The sequence below is a fragment of the Choloepus didactylus genome, chromosome 15, assembly GCF_015220235.1.
Source record: "Choloepus didactylus isolate mChoDid1 chromosome 15, mChoDid1.pri, whole genome shotgun sequence".
NCBI lineage: Eukaryota > Metazoa > Chordata > Mammalia > Pilosa > Megalonychidae > Choloepus > Choloepus didactylus.
The window spans coordinates 80,327,052-80,354,086 of record NC_051321.1 but is presented as its reverse complement, the minus strand read 5'-3'; the positions used below and the strand labels follow the sequence as shown (position 1 = coordinate 80,354,086).

General features: G+C 39.3%; 1 protein-coding gene and 1 pseudogene across 9 annotated transcripts in view; both read right to left on the bottom strand.

Annotated features, from left to right (window-relative positions):
• Positions 1-27,035, bottom strand: part of CCSER2 (coiled-coil serine rich protein 2) — a 310,783-nt gene that overhangs the window by 92,853 nt on the left and 190,895 nt on the right. For 4 of the 9 annotated variants that reach the window (XM_037803769.1, XM_037803768.1, XM_037803775.1 and 1 more), the window contains one exon: positions 11,364-15,328. The exons of 1 other annotated variant lie outside the window; for it this stretch is intronic. In XM_037803769.1, the coding sequence (XP_037659697.1) occupies positions 14,510-15,328 (819 nt within the window). In that variant the 3' untranslated portion in view covers positions 11,364-14,509. Of the gene's footprint in view, positions 1-11,363; positions 15,329-27,035 lie in introns of those variants that run through there. 4 more of the 9 variants (XM_037803771.1, XM_037803773.1, XM_037803770.1 and 1 more) reach the window with 2 other exon arrangements.
• Positions 17,917-20,712, bottom strand: LOC119510733 (annotated as a pseudogene).

Genomic DNA, 27,035 nt, shown 5'->3' with positions numbered 1-27,035 from the left:
TGGAAAAGTACTGAGGTGAAATATACCTTCAGAAGTGGGACAGCCTGGTGATTAAGTTGTGCGGACTCTGAACCAGATGGCCTGGATTCAGATGCTGTGCGATCTCAGGCCAGTTACCTAACCACTCTGAACCTTAGTTTCCTCATCTATGGAATGGAGATACTAGATCCTGCTTCAGAGGTTGATATCACATTATGTAATGCCTGGCACACAGAACATCAAAGTTTATTAAATTATGCCTGCCTACAATACGCACCACAACACTTTACAAAAGGCTCACATAAACCCCACAGTTTGTACTAAAGTGCCTGTACGTATAAATGGTATTTGAAAAGAAGCCCCCATTTGGGCTACCAGATCTTCTTTGTGTGAAGATGCTGCGCTGCTCTCCAGAGTAAGGGGCTGGATTTGGAGGGATGAGGTGGGTGAACAGGGAAAGAAACGTCCCAGCAGCTCAGGGGTGGGGAGAGCTGGCAGGAAGTGGGCGGGAGTGGTGAAGGGACGTCTTTATGCACATGTCCATGCAGACAAGGTATATGGAAGCCATTGCAGGTTTTGAGCCAAGCAAGGAAAAGGCAGGCCCTATTGTGCACGTACTTTTGAATGCTGGACTGTGGGTTTTTTGTTGTGTGTATTTTTTTTTTTTTTTTTCCAATTGCACCCTGTATCAACACTAAATGGTTGCATGTATAATGTATAAAGCGTTTAGCAAATAGAAGTAAATAGAAGGTTCTAAACAAACATTAGTTTTTATCCTGTGGCAAGCTTCCCCACTCCGCACCCACCTGGGAGGCATAAACAGGGTATTTCTCTAGCACAGCCCCTAACTACAGATCTGCAGAAACCCAGACTCCAAGCTCCCTTCCACTCTTTCAATAACACAGATTGATTTTGTTGCATTTGATTTCTTAGTTGATGTTGTGGCAAAGGAAGTCTAGATTTTGAAAAACAAAATTAAAATTATCATGTCGAATATTCTTGTTTTAAACTGCACTCCCCCGACATTCTAATTCAGCCCCATTGGAGTCAGCTTAACCTGCCCTGAAGCTCCTGGGTCCCTGTGAAAGGTGGTTTTCTAGCCATGCCCAGGTATTCCTGAATTCACAGTGGTGCCAGCGAAGCCCTCACACTGACCACACCATTCCCACCCCACTGCTCTCTCTGTCTCTTCCTGTGCTAAAAAAATACCAGACATGAGGCCCTGCACACACCTTGGGGAGCATGTAAAAGCCATCCGCTTTACAAGCTGGCAGGCTCTGCTTCCCAAATGCCTGTATGCCTATTCCTAAAGACTCCTGCTGTCTCCCTCACTGACAAGGGATAATATAAGATGAATTTCATGAAAACAATTTGGGGGTCACCATTTGGAGCCCAGGCAGTCAGGTCCTGCTGCAGTGTGGGTTTGGAGGGATGAGGTTAGGAGTCAGCCACATACAATCTCCAGCAGAGCTCTCAGCACTAGGGGTTCCCAAACGAGGGGTCCCAAGGGCCTGTGCCTTCTGTGTGCTTCCTGGCCACGTGGGCCTGTGGACGAACCACAGCACAAGCCCTCCCCTCCCCGCCCCCCGAAGTGGGAGGGCTGCCTCCACTCAAGGCCACGGCAGGGGCAGGCTGCAGGCTGCCAGCTTCTCGGGTGTGAGCCCACAGCAGCCGCTCAGCCTCAAGAGCAAAATGGGGCTGTGCAATCAGGCAAAAAGAAAAACAAACAAACAACAACAACAAAAAACAGGCAGTCAGGTTGGAAAGGAAGAAGCAAAACTGTCTTTATTTGCAGATGACATGATCCTGTATGAGAGAATCCTATGCAATCCAAGAGAGCACTATTAGAACTAATAAATACATACAGCAAGTTCAGGATATGAGATCAAAATGTGAGAATCAATTTTATTTCTCTATATGGACAATGAGCAATCCAAAAATGAAGTTAAGAATACAATTCCATCACAAAGATGGAATCTTTAGATTTTTAGAATCTAAAAGAATAAAATACCTAGGAATAAATGTTAACAGAAGAAGTATACTGAAATTACAAAACATTGCTGAGGGAAATTAAAGAAGATGTAAACACTTGGAGAGATATTCCATGTTCATGGATTGGGAGACTCAATATTGATCAGATGACTGTGCTTCACAAATTAAAGAGATTCCATGCAATCTCTACCAAATTTTCAAGAATGTTTTTTGCAGAACTTGATAAGATGATCCCAAAATTTATATGGAATTACAAAAAACAAACAAACAAAAATAAATAACAATAGCCAAAACAATTTTGAAAACAAAGTTGGAGGACTTTAACTTCCTGATTTCAAAACCTACTATAAAGCTACAGTTATCAAAACAGTGGGGTAGACATATAGATCCATAGAACAGAGATGACCTTCCAGAAAAAAAAAAAAAAAAACACCTATATTTATGGTCAATTTATTTTCAACAATGGTGCCAGACAATACATTTGGTAAAGCATAGCTTTTCTAACAAATTGTACTAGGACAATTGGCTATCCATGCAAAAAGATGAACTTAATCCCTCACTGCACACCATCCACAAAAATTAACTCAAAATGGATCACATGCTTAATTAAATGTAAGAGGTAAAACAGAACCTTTGGACAATGATATGGGAGGAAGTCTTCAACACCTTGAGTTAGGCAAAGGTTTTTTTAGATATGACACCAAAACCACAATATATAAAAGAAAAAAATTATAAATTGGACCTCATCAAAATACAAAATTTTTGTTCTTCAAATGACATTAATAAAATGAAGTCAAGCAATAGGCTGAGAGAATATATCTGCAAATATACAATGACTTGTATCTAGAACATATCAAGAATTCTCACACCTGAATAAGAAAATAAACAACTGGGTCAAAAACAATGGACAAAAGATTTGAATAGAGATTTCATCAAAGAAGAAATACAAATGGCTAATAAGCACATGAAAAGTTGCTCAACATGTTAGTCATCAAGAAAACGGGGATCAAAACTCCAATGAGATACCATTTCCCACCCACTAGAATGGCTATAATAAAGAAGACAAAGAGAGAAGTTGGCAAGGTTGTGGAGGACTGGGAGCCTCATATGTTGCTGGTAGGGATATAAAATGATACGAATGCTTTGGCAAAGAATTTGAGTTTTTTTAAAAGTTAAATGTAAACTCATCAGATGACCCAGCAATTCCATTCTTAGGTTTCTATCCAAGAGAGATGAAAACATACACCTGCACAAAGACTTAAACATGAATGTTCTTAGCATTACTTATAATAGCCTCGAATTGGGAACAATATAATTGTCCATCAGCTGATGCATGGATAGACAAAATGTGGCATATCCACACAGTGGAATATTATTACACATTAAAAAAAGGAATGAACTGATTTAACTGCTACAACTTGTATGAACCTCAAAAACATTAAGCAAAGTGAAAGAAGCAGACACAAGACTACATCTTGTGTATATGTATATAAAATGTCCAGAAAAGGCAAATTTATAGAAACAGAAAGTAGATTAGTGGTTGCCTGGGGGGCATGGAGAGGGCAGGGATTGATAGTAAATGAGCATGTGGGATCTCATTGAGGTGATGGAAATGTTCTAAAATGGATATACGGTGAGGTTCACACAACTTGGTAAATTAAAAAAAAAAAATCATTGAATTGTACACTTGGAATGGTTGAATTATACTATGCAAAAAATGCCTCAATAAAATCACACACACACACATATATTCTAAAGAGTAAAATGAGACCCCACAGCTTTGGAAAGCCAACTGAATTTGGAGATTATTATTCTCTTTACCAATGAGCGTCAAGTCTCTGAGGAAAAGGCCTCAGCCAGAAGAAGATACCTTGTCTGAAGGTGTGTTTAATCAACATAAATACAAAGTACTGGGGGGCGCTGGGCAAAACCATCTTGCCTGCTTGGGAATGCTGAGAGGACAGAGGGAGAAAGCACAGGCAACGTGGACTAAAAAGAGCTCAAAAGAGTGTCTTGTTCTTCTTGCCCGCCTTCAGGCAGGAGAGAAGGGGTGCCTGCCCGCCCCCACATCCTCCCCACTTCCCACCCCCCACCCTGGCCTTGATCTGAGCAGCAGGCTCCACTCATACAGCCACTTCTCTCCTCCCAGACCAGACAATCAGACGTCGAATGCACAGAGTGCTAATGCTACTTGTTTCTGATGTTCTGAACTTGTCACCTCTTGATGTTCAAGTGTTCAGTGGCCTACGAACAAAATGGTGAAGCATGGGGCGCTTATTCAGAAGAAAGGGACAATTACAGTTTCCCAAAAGGAGAAAAATAATCATGGGCTGAATAGCTTCATTTGCAGTTAGAAGCTATCAGAGAAGTGGTGGTGAGGTTTGGCCACCAGCCAGTGGCTATGGAAATTAAATATTGATAACGGGAGAAAAATAGTTGTCGTGGGAAGGATTTTATTTCTCTGTGTGAAATAGGTGGATACATGCTTGGATTTTTAACAAGTTTTCTGACTTCAGGATTCCTCTTCCCCTTCTATTTCTTTATAATGTGCAGTTTCCTTGTGGGAGAAACATCTGGGATGCCAAGAGCTGGGCACCTGGACTCAGGCAGGGAACTTTTCCACCCACTGCAAACCACAGGGAAAGCCTAGTGTAAAGGAAGCCATAAATAAATGGCATAATTAAAGGCTGAGGTCCAGTCCAGGGAACAGAATCGGGGGGACTGTTTTGCAGGCTCACAGGCAGGAGGCAGCAGGGTGGTAGCTGAACAAACCAGAGAAATCCTCAAGTCTGAAGCCAAAGGGTGGCAAAGCCTGGGTGGGATCCACACCTGTTCTGATTTCTAGCATTGAGTGACACCATCAAAATCTGTCCAACTGCTCAACGATGCATTCCTTCACTCCAGGCTGGAAGGTCCAGATGGTGTACTAAAGTTAGTTAGTATACCAAAGGTTTGCAGATGTCCTAAGACCACGGGACCAGGGAAGGATGGACGGATCTATAACCATTTTCATTCATGGTGCTCTCACATGGGAGGGTGTAGATGCAACCGATGAGTAATAAGAAAGCACAACATGATGAAGGGCTTCTGTAGGTTGGGACTAATATCTCTGGGCTTAGCTAATAAATGTTAAAAGGTGAACTATTCAATTTTGGGAGAAATATATTTTGTCATTGACAATAGTCCTATCTCTGACGCATCAGGTAATGTGTTCCCAACCCCAGTTACCCCATTACGTGGATGGGGATGATAAAACAACGAGGCCATAGTTCTATCTCTGATGGCAGCGAGATCTGCCACTAGCTGAGTGTCTTTGGATAAGGGACTTAGAATTTCCTGACAAAAGGAGCCTGGGAACAAAGTTCACTCACTAACTCAGGGGCTCTGCCCCCCATGACGGGAGACTGCTGAGCTGGGGGGCCATGCAGGGTGATGAAGGAGGCTAAGACAATATACACAATATATACGGCTGCAGAGAAGTGTGCAGGAGTGCAGGGGACCCGGGCACAGGCGACCACAGGAGGACTCCTGCAGGTAGATCCTTCACCAGGGTGGACGGGAGGGACTGGCTCCAGTGGACACTGACCCGCGTGGCAGCCAGGACCGAGGGACCCACAGAGCTGGGGAGGGCAGGCAGCTTCCACGCTGCTTCTGGAGGCCGCCCGAGTTCTTGGCAGTTTCCTTTTCCTGGCTCTCCCAGAAAGGCTCACCGCTACACTCTGATCTCATCTCTGCTTTGAAAGCCTCCCCTTCTAGGTTCTTGCTCATTTACATGTTAACTCGGCTAGGCTAGGGCATCCTGTTGTTTGGTCAAACACTAGTCTGATGTTGCGGTGGATGTATTTTATAGCTATTGCATTAGTTAGGGTTCTCTAGGGAAACAGAATCAATGAGAGATATCTATGAATATAACATTTAGAAAAGTGTCTCACGCAACTGTGGGTATGCACAAGTCCAAATTCTGTAGGGCAGTTAGCGAACTGGCAACTCCAGTGAAGATGTTTGATGAACTCCTCAGGAAACAAACTGGCAACTTCGATGAACTCTTCAGGAAACGCTTCGCTGGTCAGCCAAAGAAGAAGTGGAAGCCCTCTGCCTATCTCGCTGAAAAGTCTTCAACTGATTGATTGGATTAAATCCAGCCAACTGTATTCTCTCATTGTGGAAGACACGCCCTTCGTTGATGTCATCAGTCACAGCTGCAGCCAATTGACTGATGATTTATTAAACCAGCCTGTTGGTTTATTAACTAGCCACAAACGTCCTTGCAGCAGCAGTTAGGCCAGACAGCTGGGTACCTGGCCAAGTTGACACATGAACCTAACCATCACAGATATACAAATACATATCCAATCTCCAGTTGGTTTTGTTTCTCCGGAAAACCCTGAAACAAGTGGCTTCACTTGGCAAATAAAGCTAAATACTTAAGAAAATGCAACACTTTGCATGCCACTTTGAGCATTAAATGTTCATGCATTTACACATTTCCAGTGTGTGGTCAAATAGCTAGACATGCAGGTCCCTGCTCCAGAGAAGGAGAGAGTACCATTTTGTTGAGGCAATTTGACTATGTTGTGGCATGCAAGTTTCACATCCTGTTACATCAGGTATTTAGAAAACTAAATATCCTCCCTTGCAAATGTTTTAATTTGCAGTTGTGAATTAATATGAGAAACTCTAAAGAATTGAAATGCCCTACTCCATCCCTCACCCTTTCCCATCTTCAGCTCAACTGATTGGGGCAGGGGGGCTGGGGAGAAACACAGTTTTAAAATTTGTGGCCATTCTTACTGCAGATCCTATCCTCACCTTTTATTTATGGCCACAGAGAGGTGTTAGCCCTAGTGCTGGAGGACAAGCTCAGCCCAGGGTAGTGAGGGTTCCCACAGATGTGACTTCCAGGTGCCGTGCAAACACAGCAGAGTCCAACGAGGGTAGTGAAGGATGAGTATGAGTTCAAAAGGCAGACCAGGGCAGGACCAGGGCCTCTTCTAGGGGAAGCCCAGCTACACTGAATTTCCTGTGCTTTGCTATTTGACCCTCAATTTGACTAAATATGTGTGTGTCCTGGCCCGTAGCAGGTGGGATCAGGGAGGGTTCTGTGCCCACCCCGGGCCCAAAACATAAATGAGGACTAGCAGCGTATCAAGCAGGTGGTGGAGACAGCTATGACAGAAGTTAGATTCCCCTAAGAACAAGGTGACACGTGACTCTCCCTTTCCACAAGAGCTTTTTTCTAGGCTCAAAATAGAGGTCCTCTCAACACATCAGGAACCCCGGGGTAAGCCATAGACTATAGTCAATGCAAAGTGAATAATGGGGGGCTGGACGGGTACATAGGAACCCGTGTTTTCTGATTTTTCTGTAAATCTACAACTTCTCTAATAAAAAGGAAAATAGAGGTTCTCTATTATAGAGTGTGTGTGCATGTGTGCATGGGGGAGTTAGGGAGCCAGTCCCTGAAGGCCTATGTGTCACATTCACAAATATTGCCTAGGAAAAAGAAATGATCCCTATTATTAAAAAAACAAACGAAAAAAAAAACACTTTTCTCTGATTACAAGAGTAGTAGTCTCATAATTTAACACAATTAGAAAATGTGTAAGATGAAAATTTACAGGCACCCGTAATCCTACTTCATCAACATGTTGTTCTTTTATGTAGGTACTTACAAACACATACATACTGGGATTGCCCTGCATTCACAATCTTGTTATTTTGCTTTTGTCCCATTATGCATATATTTTGAATGAATATTTTTCAAAAGTATCAAGTGGTTATAGAATATTTCATCATGTGGACGAAATAATTTAACCTATTGTTGAACACATGGGTGATTTCTGAATTTCCACTCTTTAACCTTTTGCAGAAAAAGGTACATAGATGGCATCGTACTTTATGTATCTGACTATGAGCAAAGTTCAACAATTTATCATGTTTAATTGGCCCTTTGTACTTCAGTGGTTGGTCTATTCTGTGACGTAAGTGATGCTTTCTGTAATAGCCACAAATGATTACAGAATAAGTCCATGTTCTCGTTGGCTTCCGAGGAGCCTGAAAGGCAGGAGATCAGTGTGCTCCACAGCCCTTGCCCCCCACCCAGATCCCCAGAGCGAGAGCAGTCAGACCAAGGCCCACGGCTCAGGGTGACCCCAGATAACTGTGTCCTGGTCTGGCCCAACCCCTTCCCGAGCACCTCCCTTGAACTCTGCCTGGCCCTGGGTCTCTGAATCTGTCTGAGGCAGCTGCTGGCTGCAAGGAGTCTGGAGTGTGTGTTTGCATCTCAGCATTAGTCTGGAACACAATTTAAGAAACAACTTGCACTAAATAATAGTTTGTCATAGATCTTACTAGTTTTTTCATAGCAGTTCGTATTTCCCCCTTGAACTGCCATTAGTTTATGTTACATAAACGCATCCTCAATTAAAATTTGTCATGAAAATTTTAAAAATTCCCCAACTCAGAAATATTTTTAATCGACCATGTGCTGAAAAAATTTTGAGGTGGTTGAATTTTTAGTTACCTACTGCCTACTACAGATTGTGTGAGAGTAATCTAATTTTTGTTTATCTGTACTTATTCTAACACAAATGCACATTTGCCAAGGAACAGTGGTCTTGGAGGTTAAGTTCATCCATGATGCCAAGCGCTTTCCTGTACTTGGCCCAATTCCCGTTCTTTGTTTAGGGATCTGTCTGTCCTACTGGAATCTGAACTGTTCCTTGGCAGGGTCTCCTGCTTCATTCATCTCCTACCACAAGATTAAGCAGAGTGTGTGGCGCACAGCCAGCATCTCAACAGTGATAGGAAAGCACTTACCTATCCCTTTTGCAGATTGGTATTTGGGATGTATTTTTATCGATGCATGCTGAAACCATTTAAAATATTACCGGAAAAAAAAAAAAAAGGCATTATTCCCACTCAAAATGGATGTGCAAATGAATTTAAGTATGGAGTAAATAAAGAATCAGATCGTGTTTTCTGAATCTGGAAAACAGTACTTTTGTGGTTGAGGAATCAGAGAGGCACCTGTGAGAAACCAACACTCAGTTTTTTTTCTCTTTTTCGACTGTGCACAAGACAGATGCTGACGTGAGGGCTGTTTGGGGGAAATTCATGAGTGAAGAAAAGGCTCTTTTCTGGAAGACCTAAATTTCCCGTCTCAGGGACCCCATGGCAAGAAAAGGCAGATAACTAAGGAAAAAAATCAACTAGACCCTACTAGGTTTTATGTCTCTACAAGGGAGTGGGTGTGGAAGGAAAACGGCCTGGCCATACTTTGAATGTGAAAGTCAGACTTTTGAAAGCGCAATCTGAGGTTCCAAAAGGGAAGATGTCTTATGATAGTGAAGGTACCTCAAAATTAAATTCCGACTCTTCGGCCTCTTCATGGCTGAAGAGGGAACCCTTGAATAAAACCAGATCATAAAAGGCCAGGTTTTCAAAGTGGGGAGATGAAGGTATGTAACCAAGAACATACAATGTAGGAGCCAAGATGAGATGGTACAAGAGAACTGAAGCCTAGAATGAACTGAAACTTGAAAGGTCAGTAAAATGTCTCACTGTTGTGTTCAAACAATCACGATGAGCAGAGAATGCCAGGGCAGGATGCGGTCCTGAGGTGGATGACAGGACAGTAAAAACCACCTGAGGGCCCGTGAGCTCCATGAGGCAGGGACCACGTCATCTTCATCTGTGTACACCCAGCCACAAGCACAGAGTCAAACATGCTAAGATGTTCCACCAGAATCACTTGAACTAAATTATCAGAGAGAATTAGTTAACTCCTACTTCCCACTCCGTTCTACTTTACTGTGGGGGAAAGATTTTTCAGAATGGAAAATGTGAGACAAACATAAATAAGAAATAGCTGAAATGACTACACTTGATGACAGACTAACAAGGACAAATTTTGACTCAGTGTAAGAGAAGGTACTTACTAATACCTCAGAGGGTCTTAAAATTGATGGTTGTCTTGAGAGGTAATAAATGCCATTATCAAATGTATTACTAATGAAATTTCCCCCATTTCCTTTTCTCCCATTTATATAATCATTTGGATTGTTACTGTACCACTGCATCAACTTTTTGCATTTTATTTGTATTATGACTAGCACATCTGTCATAATTGGCAAATAAAATATATTATAAATTCCCTATTTATTCCTTTTGGTCCTAAGAATTACATAAAACTTCACTAAACACCCTTCAAGTTTCAAGCTATTTTATGCATGCAATGTTTTAAAAAAATAATTAAAATTACAAGTGTTTTCCTCTTTATAGAGAATTCTAATTGAAGACGCTGTTTTTTTCCCAAGATAAAGTATATATTTTATTAAAATGGAAACTGAAGTATTGAAATCACATACAGAATCTGTGAAAACAGGACATGAAACTATTGCCCAACTCCTTTTCAATCAGCGCTTCTTTAGAGTGTGATGCGTGTGTAGGGCAGAGTGTGTGAAATGGAGGTAGCAGAGTTTGAAAAGAAATCAATAAAATGAACAGTATTTTAAATTTTTGTGGAGAAAAGATATCAGAGAAAAAGTCAACTATGGAAGTCAATGTTGAGAAGGACAAGAGATTTTTTTCATAATTCTGAACTTTATTTTTATTTACTATGCCAATGTTTTCAGGAAAGGGACTTTACATCTGGTTTTTATAATATTACAGGCAAATTCTAATATACAGTATCTACTCTGAACTGGTTTTAAAAATCAGTGGGATAAACAATACTGCAGATGGATTGTTGTGTTTTTGTTTTTAGTTAGTAATGACTTAAAGACTTTAGGGTCAGAATTATTTTGTTATGGTGATGCTTTACCAAGGAGTTGGTAAGTTTCCCCCAACAAGGTTAAAACATATCTTTGATTAATGACAAGACCGTAGCCTGGTGCCCACCATCAAAATCATTTATCCAAATGTATTCTTTCAAATTGCTGCAGCACAGAAATGAAAGGGAGATGTGGAAAAACCATTCAAAAATTTAATTTATGCATCAGAATTAAGAAAAACAAGGTCATCATCCTCAGAAAAAAGCATCAGGATTTATATTACAGCTATAATTAATTTTCAGATTTGTGCATAAGGCTTCCAAGCATGCAAACATAACCTTATACCCCAAATAATTTAGCAACGTGAAAATTATGGTGTAAGATGGAGAGTAAACTGTGCTGCAGTCTATCACTCTTCATTGCAAGCCTCTTTGGTGATTCCAAAGTGCATCCCCCATTCAAGAGAGACCAGTAAACCATATGACTACTCAGCTCAGAAACCAAGGGTGCACGTCTGTGTCGGTAACACCAACCACATGACAGGAACATTTAGAAGTGATAGCTGTATCACATTCTCTTTGATGCACTGAGTAAAATACGTAAGGAGACAATGGGACATTGAAAGAAAACTTAGTGCTTTAATGGGAAAAGTGACATGCTAGGGATATAATTCTGTGAAAGGCTGTACTGATATCTTCAAACAGCAACAGTTACAGAGAAATTCATTTCAACAAATGAAGCCATACCCAAATAGGAGGCATTTTGATATTTCAGGCACAACTCCAAGCAATAAAGCTCATTTAAAGTGCAAATCTGATATTCTTTTTCATATTCAGATTCTTACTTGTTAAAATGCTTAATAAATTCCTTAACATCTATATAAATACAATGAACAGTAGTTGCTATGCCTGAAAATACTGCACAAATGAAAATGAGACTCCAAAAGAAAAATGCTAGAAGGTCTCAGTTATTAGAAACATTCTAAATAATATAACTATATAATCCTTTGTTCAATGCCTTAAAATCATCTGCACCTCTACGGATTAACTCCTTAGGCCAAGCCTTCTTTAAAGAATTCGATAGGCATCCCATTCACAGTCAAATATATAATTCCACATCCTCGATGTTCACTTTCACAAATGGGACATTTAATCAACCCCCATAAAACTTCAACCTCTGGACTGTGAATTCACACACTGCACCATCTTCCTCAATATCACATGAATGAAGAGAAAAAGTGATCTGAGTTCCTGTGGAGGAGGATTTGGCACAGAGTTTATTTACAGAAGCAATAGCCAGAGATGAAGGGCAACGTGAGAGGGTGTTCGCTGATTATTCAGTAGCACTACATCCCCACTTCCATTTCTGACTTAACATTGTCTGACTAAGGCAGATTAGCAGGACATTCTTGCAGTTTTTAGAGAAAACTGCAGGCAAATACTTAGTTTGTTGTTTTGTGCAAGCATCCTAGATTTTTTTTCTCTTAAGTATATTATGCTTTATCATTATGCTGATCTTCTGCCAAGATTATGGCTGATCAGAGGTACAGAGAAGTTTGCACTGATGAGTTAATATTTCTGCAAATTCATCAAGGAGAAAACATAGGTCAGGAAAAAAGATGAGAATAAACAAATTTCAGAAGTCAACATTTGTATATAATAGACAATAAAGACTATGGGGTTAAAAAAATTTTAATATGAAATTTTTTCCCTAAAGATAAAGGCCAACTTGTAAATAATGTTTCATAAGAGTCTATACCAATTAACCAAGAAGCTACTAATTCATCAGCATGTTTTACTTTAGGGAAACATAGAATGATAGCATCCCATCTGCAATGCACAAGCTCAGTATGTCCTTCAAAATGAAAGACCACTTATGCCCACTGATAGCGGCAGTCATCACGGCTTGTCTCTGTGAATAAACGAGTGCTCCACTGATGTGTCTGATCACTCGACACCAGCAATATCTGGACTATGTGAAGAACTTTCTGAACTGCTTCTCTGGCAGAAGTGCTATCCAGTGAGAATATGATGCTGAGTTTGTGTTGATCACCCATTATCAAATTCATGGGTGAACGGTTTGTGTCCAATCAATGGCAAAGTCACTTGAATGGTTCTCTGATAGGTTAGGGAAGACTGTGTCAAAATGGTTGCAAATGTCACTTTTGAAGTTTCCAGTAAAGCACTTGCTCTATGTACATTTTTTTCCCTATGGAAGCCCTAGAAATTTCAGTAACTAACTTTTTGGACTATAACCCCTTTTGGTGCATTTTTGGCCAGCTGATCAAACCAAATATTGACCTCAGAGAGGCCTTCTGTCTGAAAGATACTGAGCCCAATTAAAGCAGCTGCAGGTGAACAGCCTCAAAATGACATGATTTAGGAAGACCGTAGGGCAAACTTCCTGAACGTCCTAACAAGAGCCTGACGCATGATTGGGGCTGCACACATGGTCCCTGGGGGTTCCACAGCGATTCTCTGCTACACAGTAAAATAAAGCAGCATATCACTTTTGAAATACCGTTTAATACCTTTTAATAAAACACGATTTCCCCTCCCCAACTCTATTTCTCTTCTCAAATCCTGTCTACTTTTCAAAAAATTATCTTTTAAACATATACCAACATAATAAGGAAACCTGGAAAACTCAGATAAACTAAATTACTATGAATTCCAGCTTTTCTCAAGACAGTCTTACTTAAATTTTAATTTTTTCTCAAAACATTTTAACTTGTTTTGTTACACAAAATAGCTTTAAATCCCTATGTATCCATCAGCTTTGTGCAAATGTATCAAGTCCATTATTTCAGACTTCAGATTAGCAGAAAATCAACAAATACAAATATTACAATTAAGACTTAATTTAAAATATATGCGGTAGAACCTTAAAACAGCTATCTTGGATCCATAAGTCTATAGGGTTCAGAACTGAATTACCAGCAAAACTCTAGCACCAACACATTTTACAAAGGGATATAACTTTAGGTACAGACTTCAAGATGAATTTTAAGCTCTCTTTCCAAAATTTACCAAGGAGCAAATACCAGCACAAATGCAGTGAGGGTGTGGGTGTGTGAGTTGTGTGTGCTATGTGTATGTCAAGATGTTAAAGAAACATAAAATTATTTCTTTATAACCTGGAGAATTTGTCTGGTAAGTGAATAAATAGCAAGATTAGTTTGTTGATCCTAGCAAGGAAAAATAAAATTTACATCAAGTTCCCACTAAAGCCTATCTCCTTTATTCATCATAAAGCTTTTGCATAGACCTTTTAAACGTACAAAACACTGGCCAGAACTCTGCTTACAGACTACCATCTTCCATTATCACCAACATTGTTCATTAAAATACGAGCCATATTCACAGGACCAACAACTGAAGAGGGGCAAGTTTCTGATAACCACAATTAATGTAAACGTTAAAAGGACTAAATTGGCAAAGCCCATTTCTTGCCTGCTAAGTGGAATATTATGAATTTTCTGATATGCAGAGGAATAGGTAACATGATTACAGCCTCTGTAGGCCACTGAGATGAGTAAGCAAACTTTTGTGTTTACCTGAGACAAGTATGTTCAAATGGTATGTACACTTCAATCTGGATATGAAATGGAAGAGCCAAACTAGTACAAGCTTCCACGTTTTAATATTTAAGATTTGCAGACTTTTGATGGAATGTCCACCATGGTAGCAAAATGCAGGTAAAGCTATTACAGAACAGATGAGTTTGTTTAAAAAAAAAAAAATTGGTAGGTGATGGCTATGTACTTAATGTATCTTTGGTTTAGGAAGACGAGAATAGCGATTAGAGGCCAAACAATCTCCAGAATGCAAATCGCCATTCGGATTCTGCATGATTTCTTTTCTTCGTGTTAGTGGTCTTGGGATGCTTGTCTTGGCCTGGAAGTTTTGAGGCTCTTGTCGGGGGTTGCTTATTTGTTTCTGTTTGAAAGAGTTGGAAGGGGGGCGGAGCTTAGACACTTTCAGATTCAGATTACTGGTAAGATTTGTCTGACAAGATGTTGGCTGAAGTTTGGCTGAATTACATGGTGTGATTATCAGTGACTTCTTACAAGTGGCGGTCCTATCTGGAGATGACTCAGAAACTGGAGGTGGTCCCAAAGAATTCAAGATGGATGGCTTTAAGAGCTGCAAAGACTTGGGCTGAGATGTGTAGCCCACCGGTGAAGACTCATTTCTTCCACCTCTATGAGCCTGGTCTACTCTACTTGATTGGGGGAGGGTCTGATGAGAAGTGGGTACAAACTGCATGTCAATAACTTTATTATTTGCCAAATGATAAGGCTCTGGAGCATTCACGGTCATGTTCAAGTCTGCTTCAGAAGGTGTCCCCTTAGCCACATCCTTAGTGAACTGTGGGCTTGATGAAAAAGGCTGGTCATCCAGACCGTAACTGCTTTCTTCTTGCAAGCCATGTGTGCAGCTTTCGTCCAGACGTGCAACGCCCTCTTGCACACCCTGGAGCGTGCTTTCACTGTGGGCCTCGGTGTGTTGCAGCTTTGTTAGTTTTCCCTGGGCGTGGTCTGTGGGTCTGGGAAGGCTGCTGGAAGGCTGTAGTACTTGAGGCTGTTAAAATCAAAAACAACATTAGCAAGAATAAATGCCACCCCTTTAATTAATAAAAGTTAAGTTCCAACTGGGCTGTTTAGATACTTATTATGCTTTAATATGGCAAGTACGTGTTTTTTTTTTTTTCTAATGGAAAAAATAAATTGCAATGTTTAAGTGAATTCATGAGACATACAAGACTGATAATGCAAACAAAAAAATGATACAGGCAGTAAGCACTAAATGAGGTCTAAAATTAATCAGGGGGAAAGAAAAGTTTAAAGTGCTGACTTATTGTAGAAAAAAAGTTCCTGCCTTAATTGACTAAGTTTTTAAAATCTTATATATGAGAGCTTGACAGAATGATTTTTATAAGCATGTTGTTTTAATCTCCATAAAGCATTCAGATATTAATTGTGATCTAAGGAACAATACCCCAAATTTTAAAGTATTTTTTAAGGAAAGCCATGTGCCATGTTTCCACACTTGACCTGGGAAAGGATTTAAAATAAAGGTATCAAAGTACTGTATCTCTGTCAAGAATTAAAATTACCAGCAGATAAATAAGGTTTAGAAGGATGATCATATTCTCAGTTGAAGTGAAATTCTAATTATTTAAACAAAAATAGGTCAATATGTTTAGTTAATGCTAATCAACCTTTAATACGTATGTTGAAGTTTCAGTATAAAATGTTTTGAAAGTTTATTTTTTCTGTTTAACCAAAGCTCTGTTGTGGCCGATACGTGGAAAATGTTCTAATTTACCTTACCCAAGAGTGAACAGTGATTTGGTAAAATTAAAAATCAACATCCTTTTGAATGACGGCTGAAGGTAAAACAAATTTGAAATGTTGCCGCGAACATTAATGAAAAAGAGGTGTTCCAAGCACAGAAGCCTAAGACAGCCAAGTTCTTAAAGCCATTATGCCTCGCACACAATTCTCTGGAGCTCAATGTGTGGTTACATTCTGCACAAATCAGAAGAACCAATTTCCATTACTTTTGGCCCTTCGCTAAAAGATTATGAATCTTAAGGTTATCTTTCAATGGCCCAGATCTTACAGATATATGAGGCAGGGTCTATTGCTCAGGTACTGACACAGGGTGGTTGTTACAAATACATATTCTCACACACTCACACATACACATTGTCTATTGAATACTGTGGGCTGAAAATGGCAAAGGGCCTTGAAACATGAATTTTAAAGGACCATTTTTCACTGACAATTTTTTTTTTTACTAAGATAAACTGATTTTATCTGCCCGTACAAATACAATCTACATGTTATCTCTAACTTCTCCAGCAGAAAGGGCGGAACTATTTATACTGCATCCCTTGGGTTTGTTCTCTTCCTTCACCTTTTCACATCCTTCTTGGCCAGCACTGGATGTCAGCTGCACAGAGTCAGCAGTCAGGGATCAGTTTATAGTGGTGCTGGGAGCAACGGAGAACAAAGCAAAACTCACTGACTCAAAGAGGGGAGGGGGCCCATGAGGGCATAAGGCTGACTCGCTATGAAAACAATCAAGACACTGACGCTAAAAATTAATCCTTACAGAGATACATTACATTAAGTTCTTATTTATTGTAGCATGCTTAAAATAAACAGGCCATCTCAGTTGGTTGCTTTAAGCCAAATGTCCCAGGCTTTAAAGTTAACTGGACGTTTCCACAATAAATCACCACAGAGGTGAGTAAACTGTTCCTCAAGACTGAAGGTACTAAGGCCACCATGCAATTACTTTAACAGACTCTCCCTGGAGGTCCCTAGAAAAAAAAGACTATGCCAAAGTGGTTACAAACATTAGAAGACTAATGACAAAAGAGAGCAGGACCATATTAAGCAAACCAAAATCTACCAAAGTGGCGGGAGGGGGGGAATAACCAAGGAGAAGAAAGGGGTAGCATCAAATAGCCATCTGAAGGGGCATTTGTTTGAACTCTTCACCTCTTTTCACCTTCAAATACAGTAAGACATTCTAGTCTCTAGTTAGAACTATTAAAGTACTAAAAAACTTTGAAAATATCAGTAACAATTTAAGAAATGACTCCATATGCCTATTGCCAGTAAGCAATAATATGGCATAAACATTTGTTATCAGCTTGAAACTAATAAAAAGAGATGATTTTCCAGTTAAGACAAAGTAATAAACTGATTATTAGGCCAACCAAACCTCCAGTAAACAGGTACTGTGAACTGTAGATAACTTAAATTATCCATTTGTATTCCTCTGGTTACACACATGACCCCAATGACATCTGTTTATTGGAGAAATAAATGGAGACAAAACAGATAGTCAGAAATACATGCGGTTCATGTCAAATGCAATAGAACTCCATATTAAATATCAAAGAGCTAAAAAGATAATAATGAGGCTTTTAGGAATAATAATATCATATCTTTTAATTGAGGGGGGGTTAGACTGAACAATTATATTGATAATATTTAAATTATCAATTAATTACATTAAATATATTAGTGGTTTCTACATGTTAAATAATACTCATTTCATATTTTTATTAAAAGTATATGAAGTAGTACAACGTATTTCTCTTTGGCAAAGTAAATGTCTTTTTTATTATTTATTTATTTAGTGTATGTGTGAAATGTAATTTTATTACTTGAATGAAGGGAATGAAGGGCATGTATTACCAGATACACTGTCCCCAAATAAATAAAATCCCAGCATCATTAAAAGCACACAAACACACAGTTTTACAGGGTACAATATAGTCAATTTTGATGATGCTCTTACTTACTAAAAATCTGAGAAAGAACTATAATCAATTTCTATCTTGCATATAGAGAAAAGTAGAGCACAATTATTTCCTAGAAGGTTTTGGAATGACAATCTGAGAAGACTTCTCTATAAAAGATATTAAGATATATCACAAATCAAATCATACCCTCTGTAACATTATCACATGGAATTATACTTAAAATGAAAGCAAAATGGCTGAGGAAGGCTGTATTTTCTTTCCCAACATTATACTACTTTCCATTTTTGGCACGCATTATTAACCTTTTCCATTTGTAGGAAAATATGTTCTGCAAACTCTTGGGTGGCACGACGGCCACCATGACATTTGCAGATATATCCAACAGCCTCCAGGCGCTGGGACAGGCAGCAGCAGGAACTCCATTTAAGCCCACCTTCTTTAAACATTCTTCATTAGACACTCCATTTCCAAGATATGCTACTTCTTTCCAGCACAGGCTCATTTCTTTTCTCAATTCACCTACAACTGCCAGCTTGTCTGATATACTAACTTCCATTTTGCAATCCAGTTTAAGAATGAGAGTGTCTGCATTGAACAGGCTCTTTCAGAGATTAACCTCACCTCAATATTATTTTTCATTAATAAGCTTTTCCCAATAGCATCTTGTACATCAGAAGATATTATTTCTTTCTGGTCTTCTGATACATATATGTGGCCAGTGGTGAGACATTCATCAATACTGAAAACACAAAGTTTTATTTCCTTAATCCTTAAACTTCTCTGCCAAAATAGCCGTATCTTAATACTTTCTGTTCTGCAATAGGCCAATCAATATCCACATCTAGACATCCAGATCCACCCTGTGCTGAGCTCGCATTTCATAGTAGGCCATTTTCCACCTGTAAGAAACCCATCTCTATCAAATGTCCTTTAGCAAAATAAAATGAGCCATTTTCATATAATTTTCCATCTCAATCTTGTCGAAGGGGTCGCTTAGCAGGATTTAAATTCAGAGGGTCAGTCACTTCAAGAACTCCTTTCTGAATTTCACTCTGTCGAAACTGATGGCATCTCACAACAGAGAAAACAGAATCATATCCTTCTCGAATCATTTCTGCAACTTTTTGAAGGTTAAGTAGGGTGTAAACATGGAGAAGTAGCTTGACTATTTCCTACAATGTCAACCTCATTGTGATAATTAAGAAATTCTACAATGGCATCTAATGAGGTAGAGCTGTCTTTTGAAACTTCAGAACTTTGATGAACCCACACACTGAACTGTTTGGCCACATTCTCTATTTCTTCATCATCTGTTGAAACCCACACACTCTGGAAGACCCTGGAGTCCACTGTTTATTTTTAAATTATAGCTTGGAAAATCAATTCTACTACTTTAAAGCAAAAAGAGAGCCTCTCTGAAGAAGAATAAGAAATGACAATAGTTTAAAGACCAAGTACAGCTTGATCCTGATACGTGGAAGCTTATGTGGAAGTGGTAACCCACTAATAGCCGGATTGTCATTAATTACCTGCCGAGGAGTTGAACAAGCTACATGTTAACCTTTAACAAGCAAAGCACAGCTGTGTTCTGACGGCTTGTCACGTACAGTAAATTTCCTCAAATTCTGAACACAACTGTATTAATATAAAGACGTTAACAATTCATCTCAGCCACATCCACTACTGACTCTATGGCCAAAAGAAGATACCCTCAGGCATCTTTAGAATGAATTCTAAATATAAAATGTAAGATCCCATATCCTCCTGGATGATAAGAGCACAGAGGAAGGAATAAACGAGACCATTCATTCATTTTTTTAAACTTTTTATTTTGAAATGCTTTCACATTTACAGGACACTTATAGAAAGAATATAAACCAGGTGTAATGGAAAGGGGACGTTTAGAGTCATGCATGTCACTAGAAGGAAAGTTGGAGGTTAAAACATGGGAATGTATAACACAGTAACTCGTGTGGTAAACAATGTTTATGATTTACTGTACAAATATAGAAAGTTGTTTCATGAAACAGAGTAGATGTACGAAACTACTATAAGGAGTTAATAGAGGGGTATATGGGAAAAATGTTCCAATTGCAAACTATGGACTATAGTTAACAGTAATATTTTAATACTCTTTCATCAACAGTAACAAATGCACCACACCAATACTACAGGTCAATAACATGAGAGGGGAGGAGTAAGAAGTATGGGAGGATTAGGGTTTTCTTTCTTATTTTTATTTATTTTCTGGAGTAATGAAAATGTTCTAAATTTGATCATGGGGCTGTATGCACAACTATGTGATCATACAGTGATTGTGGAACTTCGGATGGTTTCTCTGCTGTGTGAATATATATCACTAAAATTGCAATTAAAAAATATACAAACCCTTAACAAAGAACACCAACACACTCCTAGCTCCCCCATATTAGATACCGGATCCACCAATTTTAACATTTTACCACATTTGCCATATATTTCCTTTCTTCCATCCATCTTCTCTCCCTCCCTTTCCCTCCCTCCCTCCCTCCCTCCTTTCCCTCCTTCGTTTCTTCCTTTCTATCTATCCATCTCCCTACCTTCCTACCTACCTACCTGCCTGCCTATCTTTCAATCCATTTCCGGAACACTTAAGTATAGGCTGTATGCATGATGCTCCTTGAGCACCTAAGACTCCCATGTACGTTCCTAAGAACAAAGATAATCATTTTGTATCCACCTTAAGGGCAGTTACCAAAGTCAAGAAATTTAACATTGATACAAAACCTACAGTCTACATTCCAATGTTTTCAAATGTCCCAGTATGCCCCTTTTGAGCCTTATTCCCCTCCTAGATTCCATTCAGGATTACGTATTCCATTTAATTGTCACTGTCTCTTTAGTTGTTCTTTTTTTTTTTTTTAAATTGTGGGAACATATATACAACATAAAACTTTCCCATCTCAACCACTCTCAAGCACACCATTCAATGGGATTAATCACATTTATTATGTTGTGGTGCCCTCACCACCTCCCATTGCTAAAAATTCCCATCTCCCCAAAAACCCTATGCCCAATTTGCATTAACTTCCCATTCCTCCTTCTCCCCACACCTGCCAGCCTATACTGTATTTTCTGTCTCTATGGGCTTGCATTTTCTGTTATATTTTCTTTGTAGTTACCATGGGGCTTACATTTAACACCCTAAATCTTTACTAATCTCATTTGCTTTGATATCAATTTAACTTCAACAGTATACACAACTTATGTTCCTATACCCCTCCATTCTCCCCTCTTCTCTCCTCAGCTTTTGTTTAACTGAGAATATCTTATTTTCTCCTTTATTTCTGAAAGACAGTTTTGCTGGATATAGAATTCTTGGGTGGCTTTTTTTTTTTTTTTTTTTGCTTTCAGCACTTTGAATATATGTCATCTCACTGCCTTCTTGCCTCCGTGGTATTCAATGAAAAACTGGCACTTAAACTTATTGAGGTTCTGTTGTATATGACATGTTGCACCTGTCTTGCAACTTTCAGAATTCTCTTTATCATTGGCCTTTGACAGTTTGATTATAATATGCCACAGCCTGGATTTATTGGGTTTTATACTACTTTGAGTTCGTTGAGAACCTTGGATGTGTATATTCCTGTCTTTTGCTAAATTTGGGAAGTTTCCAGCCATTTTTTTCTTTGAATTTTCTCTGCCATTCTCTCTTTTGTCTCCTTCTGGGGCTCCCACAGTGCGTATATTAGTATGCTTGCTGGTGTCCAAAAGATTCCTCAGATTCTGTTCACTTTTCTTCTTTCTTTTTTCTTTCTGCTCCTCAGACGGAATGATTTCACTTTTTTTTTTATATGGCTTTACTGAGGTATATTCACATATCCTACAATCATCTACAGTGTATAATTGATTATTCACAGTACCATCATACAGTTGTGCATTCATCACCAGAATCAATTTTTGAACATTTTCCTTATCCCAAAAGAAATAAAAATAAAAGTAAAAAAGAACATCTAAAACATTCCATCCCCCCCATCCCACCCTATTTTTCATTTAGTTTTTGTCCCCATTTTTCTACTCATCTGTCCATACATGGGATAAAGGGAGTGTCAGCCACCAGGTTTTCACAATCACAGTCACACCATGTAAGCTACATAGTTATGCAATCGACTTCAAGAATCAAGGCTAATGGGCTACAGTTTAACCGTTCAGGTATTTCCTTCTAGCTATTTCAATACACTAAAAACTAAAGAGGGATATCTATATAGCGCATAAGGATGCCCTCCAGGGTGACCTCTAGACTCCATCTGAAATCTCTCAGTCATTGAAACTTTATTTTGTTTCATTTCACTTCCCCTTTTTGGTCAAGAAGATTTTCTCAATTCCATGATGCCAGGTCCAGGCTAATCCCTGGGAGTCTTGTCCCACATTGCCAGGGAGATTTCCACCCCTAGGAGTTATGTCTCACATAGTGGAAAGGCCAGTGAGTTCATTTGCTATATGGACTTAGAGAGAGTTGGCTACATCTGAGCAATGAAGAGGTTCTCTGGGGGAGACTCGTAGGCACGATTATAAGTAGGCTTGGACTCTCCTTTGTAGTAACAAGCTTCATAAGAGCAAGCCCCAAGATTGAGGGCTCATCCCACTAAATGGTTAGTTCTCAAAGTCTGTGAGAATATCAGTAATAACCCAGGTGGGGAAGTCCAACATTTCTGCATTTTTTCCCCAGTTCCTCAGGGGGGCGCTGCAAATATATTTTTATTCTCTGCCAAAATTACTTTGGGATGTATCAGGATTTCACACTAACCTGTACAAACCTATCAGATTTCACTTCTATTCAAAGTTCCATGTAATTACGCTGTTTGAATAAACTGACCATGCAAGTTAAATTATTTAGTGTGCTGCAGAAAATATAGATCCTGCACCAAATAAACATCTCTTCCTTTGGTTTCACACAGAAGTTGAAGTTTTAAAACACAGTCAGTATCATCTTTTACCCTTTGGTCTGTTTAGCCTTATTCCTAACCAGATTCTCTTCATTCATAACTCTAATTGAAGTCGGAACTCTTTTTCACCTTTTTTTTGAGAGTTGCTGTATGAGGCAAAACTGACATTCATAGATGCTGAGCTCTAGCTCTGAGTTTCAGGTGTCACACAGATACCCAAAGTTCCAGAGACCGACCAGATTATACAAAAAGAGCTAAGCATCTCAGAATCTGGAGACAACCATTACAGCTCAGGAACAGATGTGGCTGCTATAAGAGCTTACAATCTAGAGACCTTTACAATAAGTGTTCCCCTGATAAGCTGTGCTCTAAGATTCAATTCTCAGAGTTTACACATTGTAGTTATATTAATGAGGCATTATAATGCTTATCTTTTCACTTCCGGCATGCTTCACTCAAAATGCTGTCCTCAAGATCCATTCACCTAGTTGCATGTTTCAGAGCTTCATTCCTTCTTGCAGCTGCTTAATATTCTATTGTATGCATACACCACAGTTCACCATTCTGTTCATCAGATGATGTACCCTTAGGCCACCTCCATCCATTGCAAATCGTGAATACTGCCTCCATAAACACCAGTGTGCAAATGTCCATTGTGTCCCTGCTCTCAGATCTTCCAAGTATATACCATATAATGTGGTTGCAGGACCTTATGGTACCCACACACTTAGCTTCTTGTGGAACCACCATAATGTCCTCCAGATAGGCAACACCATTCTACTTCCCCAACAGTAAATAGGTACATCCCTCTTTCCATCTTTTCTCCAGCACTTGTATCCTTGTTTGTATTTTTCCCTGCAATTTTATAGAGATAAATTCACATACCATACAATCATCCACAGTGTACAATCAATTGTTCACAGTATCATCATGTAGTTGTGCATTCATCACCAAAATCAGCATTTAACATAATCCATTACTCCAAAAATTTTTTAAAGAATATTAAAAAAGATTTAAAAATTTTTAAATACCATAGAGAACTACAATAAGAAGGTCAGACAAAACAACTCTACCAAGATTCCCATACCCCACCCTATACCCCCCTCTCATAGACATTTAACTTTGGTATATTACTTTTGTTATATTTAATGGAAGCATATTACAATGTTACTGTTAATCATAGATTCCAGTTTGCTTTGATTGTATTTTTTCCCCAATACCATCCCTTTTTCACTACCTTGCAAGGTTGACATTCATTTATTCTCCCACATGTAAAAACACTTTTAGATTTGTACATTTAGTCACAATCCTTGCTCACTCTAGGTTTCACTAAGTTATACAGTCCCAGTCTTTATCATCTATCTTTACTTCTGGTGTCATACACACCCCTAGCCCTCCTCTTTCAGCTTTACTCACAGACGTCTTTGTTCAGTGTATTTACAATATTGTGCTACCATCACATAGTATTATGCTATCCATTTGTGGATCTATACAATCAATCCTGTTGAACATTCTATAGTCCTTCAGCATCAAATGCCTGATCTCTATTCTCTTTCTATCTCCTAATAACCTGTGTTCTCAGCTTTTAACTCTCAACATTTGCTCATTAATGTTATTTCATATTAGTGAGACCATACAGCATTCGTCCTTTTGTTTCTGGCTAACTTCACTCAACATAATGTCCTCAAGGTACATCCACGTTATTGCATGTTCTGTGACTTTGTTCTGTCTTACAGCTGCATAATACTCCATTGTGTGTATATACCACAGTTTATCTACTCATCCATTGATGGACATTTGGGCTATTTCCATCTCTTGGCAATTGTGAATAATGCCACTATAAACATCAGTTTACAAATGTCTGTTTGTGTCTTAGCTTTCAGTTCCACATTGCCTTCCAGGGAGGCTGCACCATTCTACATTCCCACCAACAGTGAATAAGTGTGCCTCTTTCTCCACAACCTCTCTAGCACTTGTAGTTTTCTGTTTTTTGGATAATGGCCATTCTAATAGATGTGAGATGATAGCTCATTGTGGTTTTGATTTGCATTTCCCTAACAGTCAGTGAAGTAGAGCATTTTTTCATATGTTTTTGAGCCATTTGTGTTTCCTCTTCAGAAAAGTATCTGTCCATGTCTTTTGTCCATTTTTTAATTGGACTGTTTGTCTTTCTGTTGACTTATCTTTGAGTTCTCTGATTCTGTACTCTGCCAGCTCCAATCTGCTGCTGAATCCCTTCTAGGGAATGTTTAATTTCTGTTACTGTGGTTTTCAGCTTGTTTAGTTCCTTTTCATAATTTCCATCTCTCTCTTGATATTTTCTTGGTGTTCATCAATTGTTTTCCCGATTTCCTTTAGTTCTTTGTCCATGTTTTCCTTTAGCTCTTTGAGTATACTTAAATGTGTTTGTCTGGTAAGTCCCAATCTGGTCCTCCTCATTGACAGTTTCTAATGTGTAATCTTCCCCTTTGCCTGGGCCATAACATCCTGTTTCTTTGTATGCTTTGTAATCCTCTGCTGAAACCTGGACATTTTGGTATTTTAATTTGTTATCACTGGAATTTAGACTTTGAGGTATCTGTTCCTAAGCTTGTATATCCAGCTGGTGTTATGATAGACTTTTCTTGAATGTAAGGAGATAACAAAAATAAAGGGGGATGGGAGAGAAAAGACCTTTCCCAGTCTTTGCAGATTGACCTGTGTAAGCATTCTCCTGGGCTATTCATACAGTGAGTTTAGAGAACAGCTTCCAGGCCAACGCACAGAGACCTCGGTGATCATCACTGCACACATGTCTTGCCTTGGGCATGTGCATGTAGCCCTAGCAATTCCCCCATTTATACAGATACAAATGTCCCTCTTCCCTAGGAAACAGTTTCCTTACAGTCCTGGGCACTGAACTGTGTATTCTATAGCCAGAAATCCCCCTTGCTCTATGCAGCACTAGTTGGCTGCTTGCCCTTAGCATTCTGCAGGAGAGCTCAGAGAGCTGTCTTCTAAATACAGAGCAAGTTCAGGGACAGTGAGTCCCTCAGGCCACCATAAGACAGACTGGGTCAGACCTACATGCTTCCAGTATGTGCACAAGGATTACTATGCTCCCTCTGGGACCACATCCAGCCTTTTTCTTGATTCAGTGTTCTCCCTGTTACTGCATTCCTTTAACTGTTTTATGGTGCTTTGGAAAAGATGTTTCTGCCAGTTCTTGCTGGTTGTTCAAAGCTTCTGTGGTTGTATAGAGCCCTGAAGCATCACACTTCACCATCTTACTGGGGTGGGGCTCCCTCTTTCCATTCACTCACTTTTTATATGCCTACTAGGTATCATGCACTATATCTGGTGTGAGGAAATAAGGAGCTGAACAGTGTTCATCCTGTCCTTGAGGGGTCTACTGAGGGAGACAGGCAAACAAATGATGAGATAGGTAAACAAATGATGAGACCAAGTCTCAAGCGTAACAACATATGGGAACAAAAAGAAAAACATGCCGGACTGGGGACATCACAAAAGACATCTGCGAATTGCAAATATCTGAGATGAGCTTTAAAAGGAAGATCAGGAGTTTGTGACGTAGGCAAGAGGGGAAGAACAATCCAGGTAGGAAGTCAGAACACACTCAAGCACTGGGGCAGGGGGCGGGGGGAGGGGGAGCACATGGCATGTCCTGGTATTTTGAAATTGTTAAGACTAAATTTGGAGAGAATATTGCAGGTGGGAGAGTATAGGCAATGGCCAGCTCATGAAGAAACTCATGCGTCAGGCTAAGTAGCTCTGAGTATACTCTTGGTGACGGGGAGACACTGATGAGTTTTAAGTAGATGAATCATCAGATCCAATTTGTGCTTTAGAAATATCACTCTGGTGGAAGAAGAAACATAACAGGAAGAGATGAGATTATAAGCAAAAGAATCAGTCAGGAAGCTAATGCTAAACAGCTCAGGTGATAAAATAAAAGGATCTGAAATTAGGATAGTTATAGAAAGACTGGAGAGGATTGAAAGAGATTCTAAAGGTAGGACAGGTGTTGGGGAGGAATCTAATATGTGTTCCAGGTTTCTGGCTTTGGTACTGCTCTGTA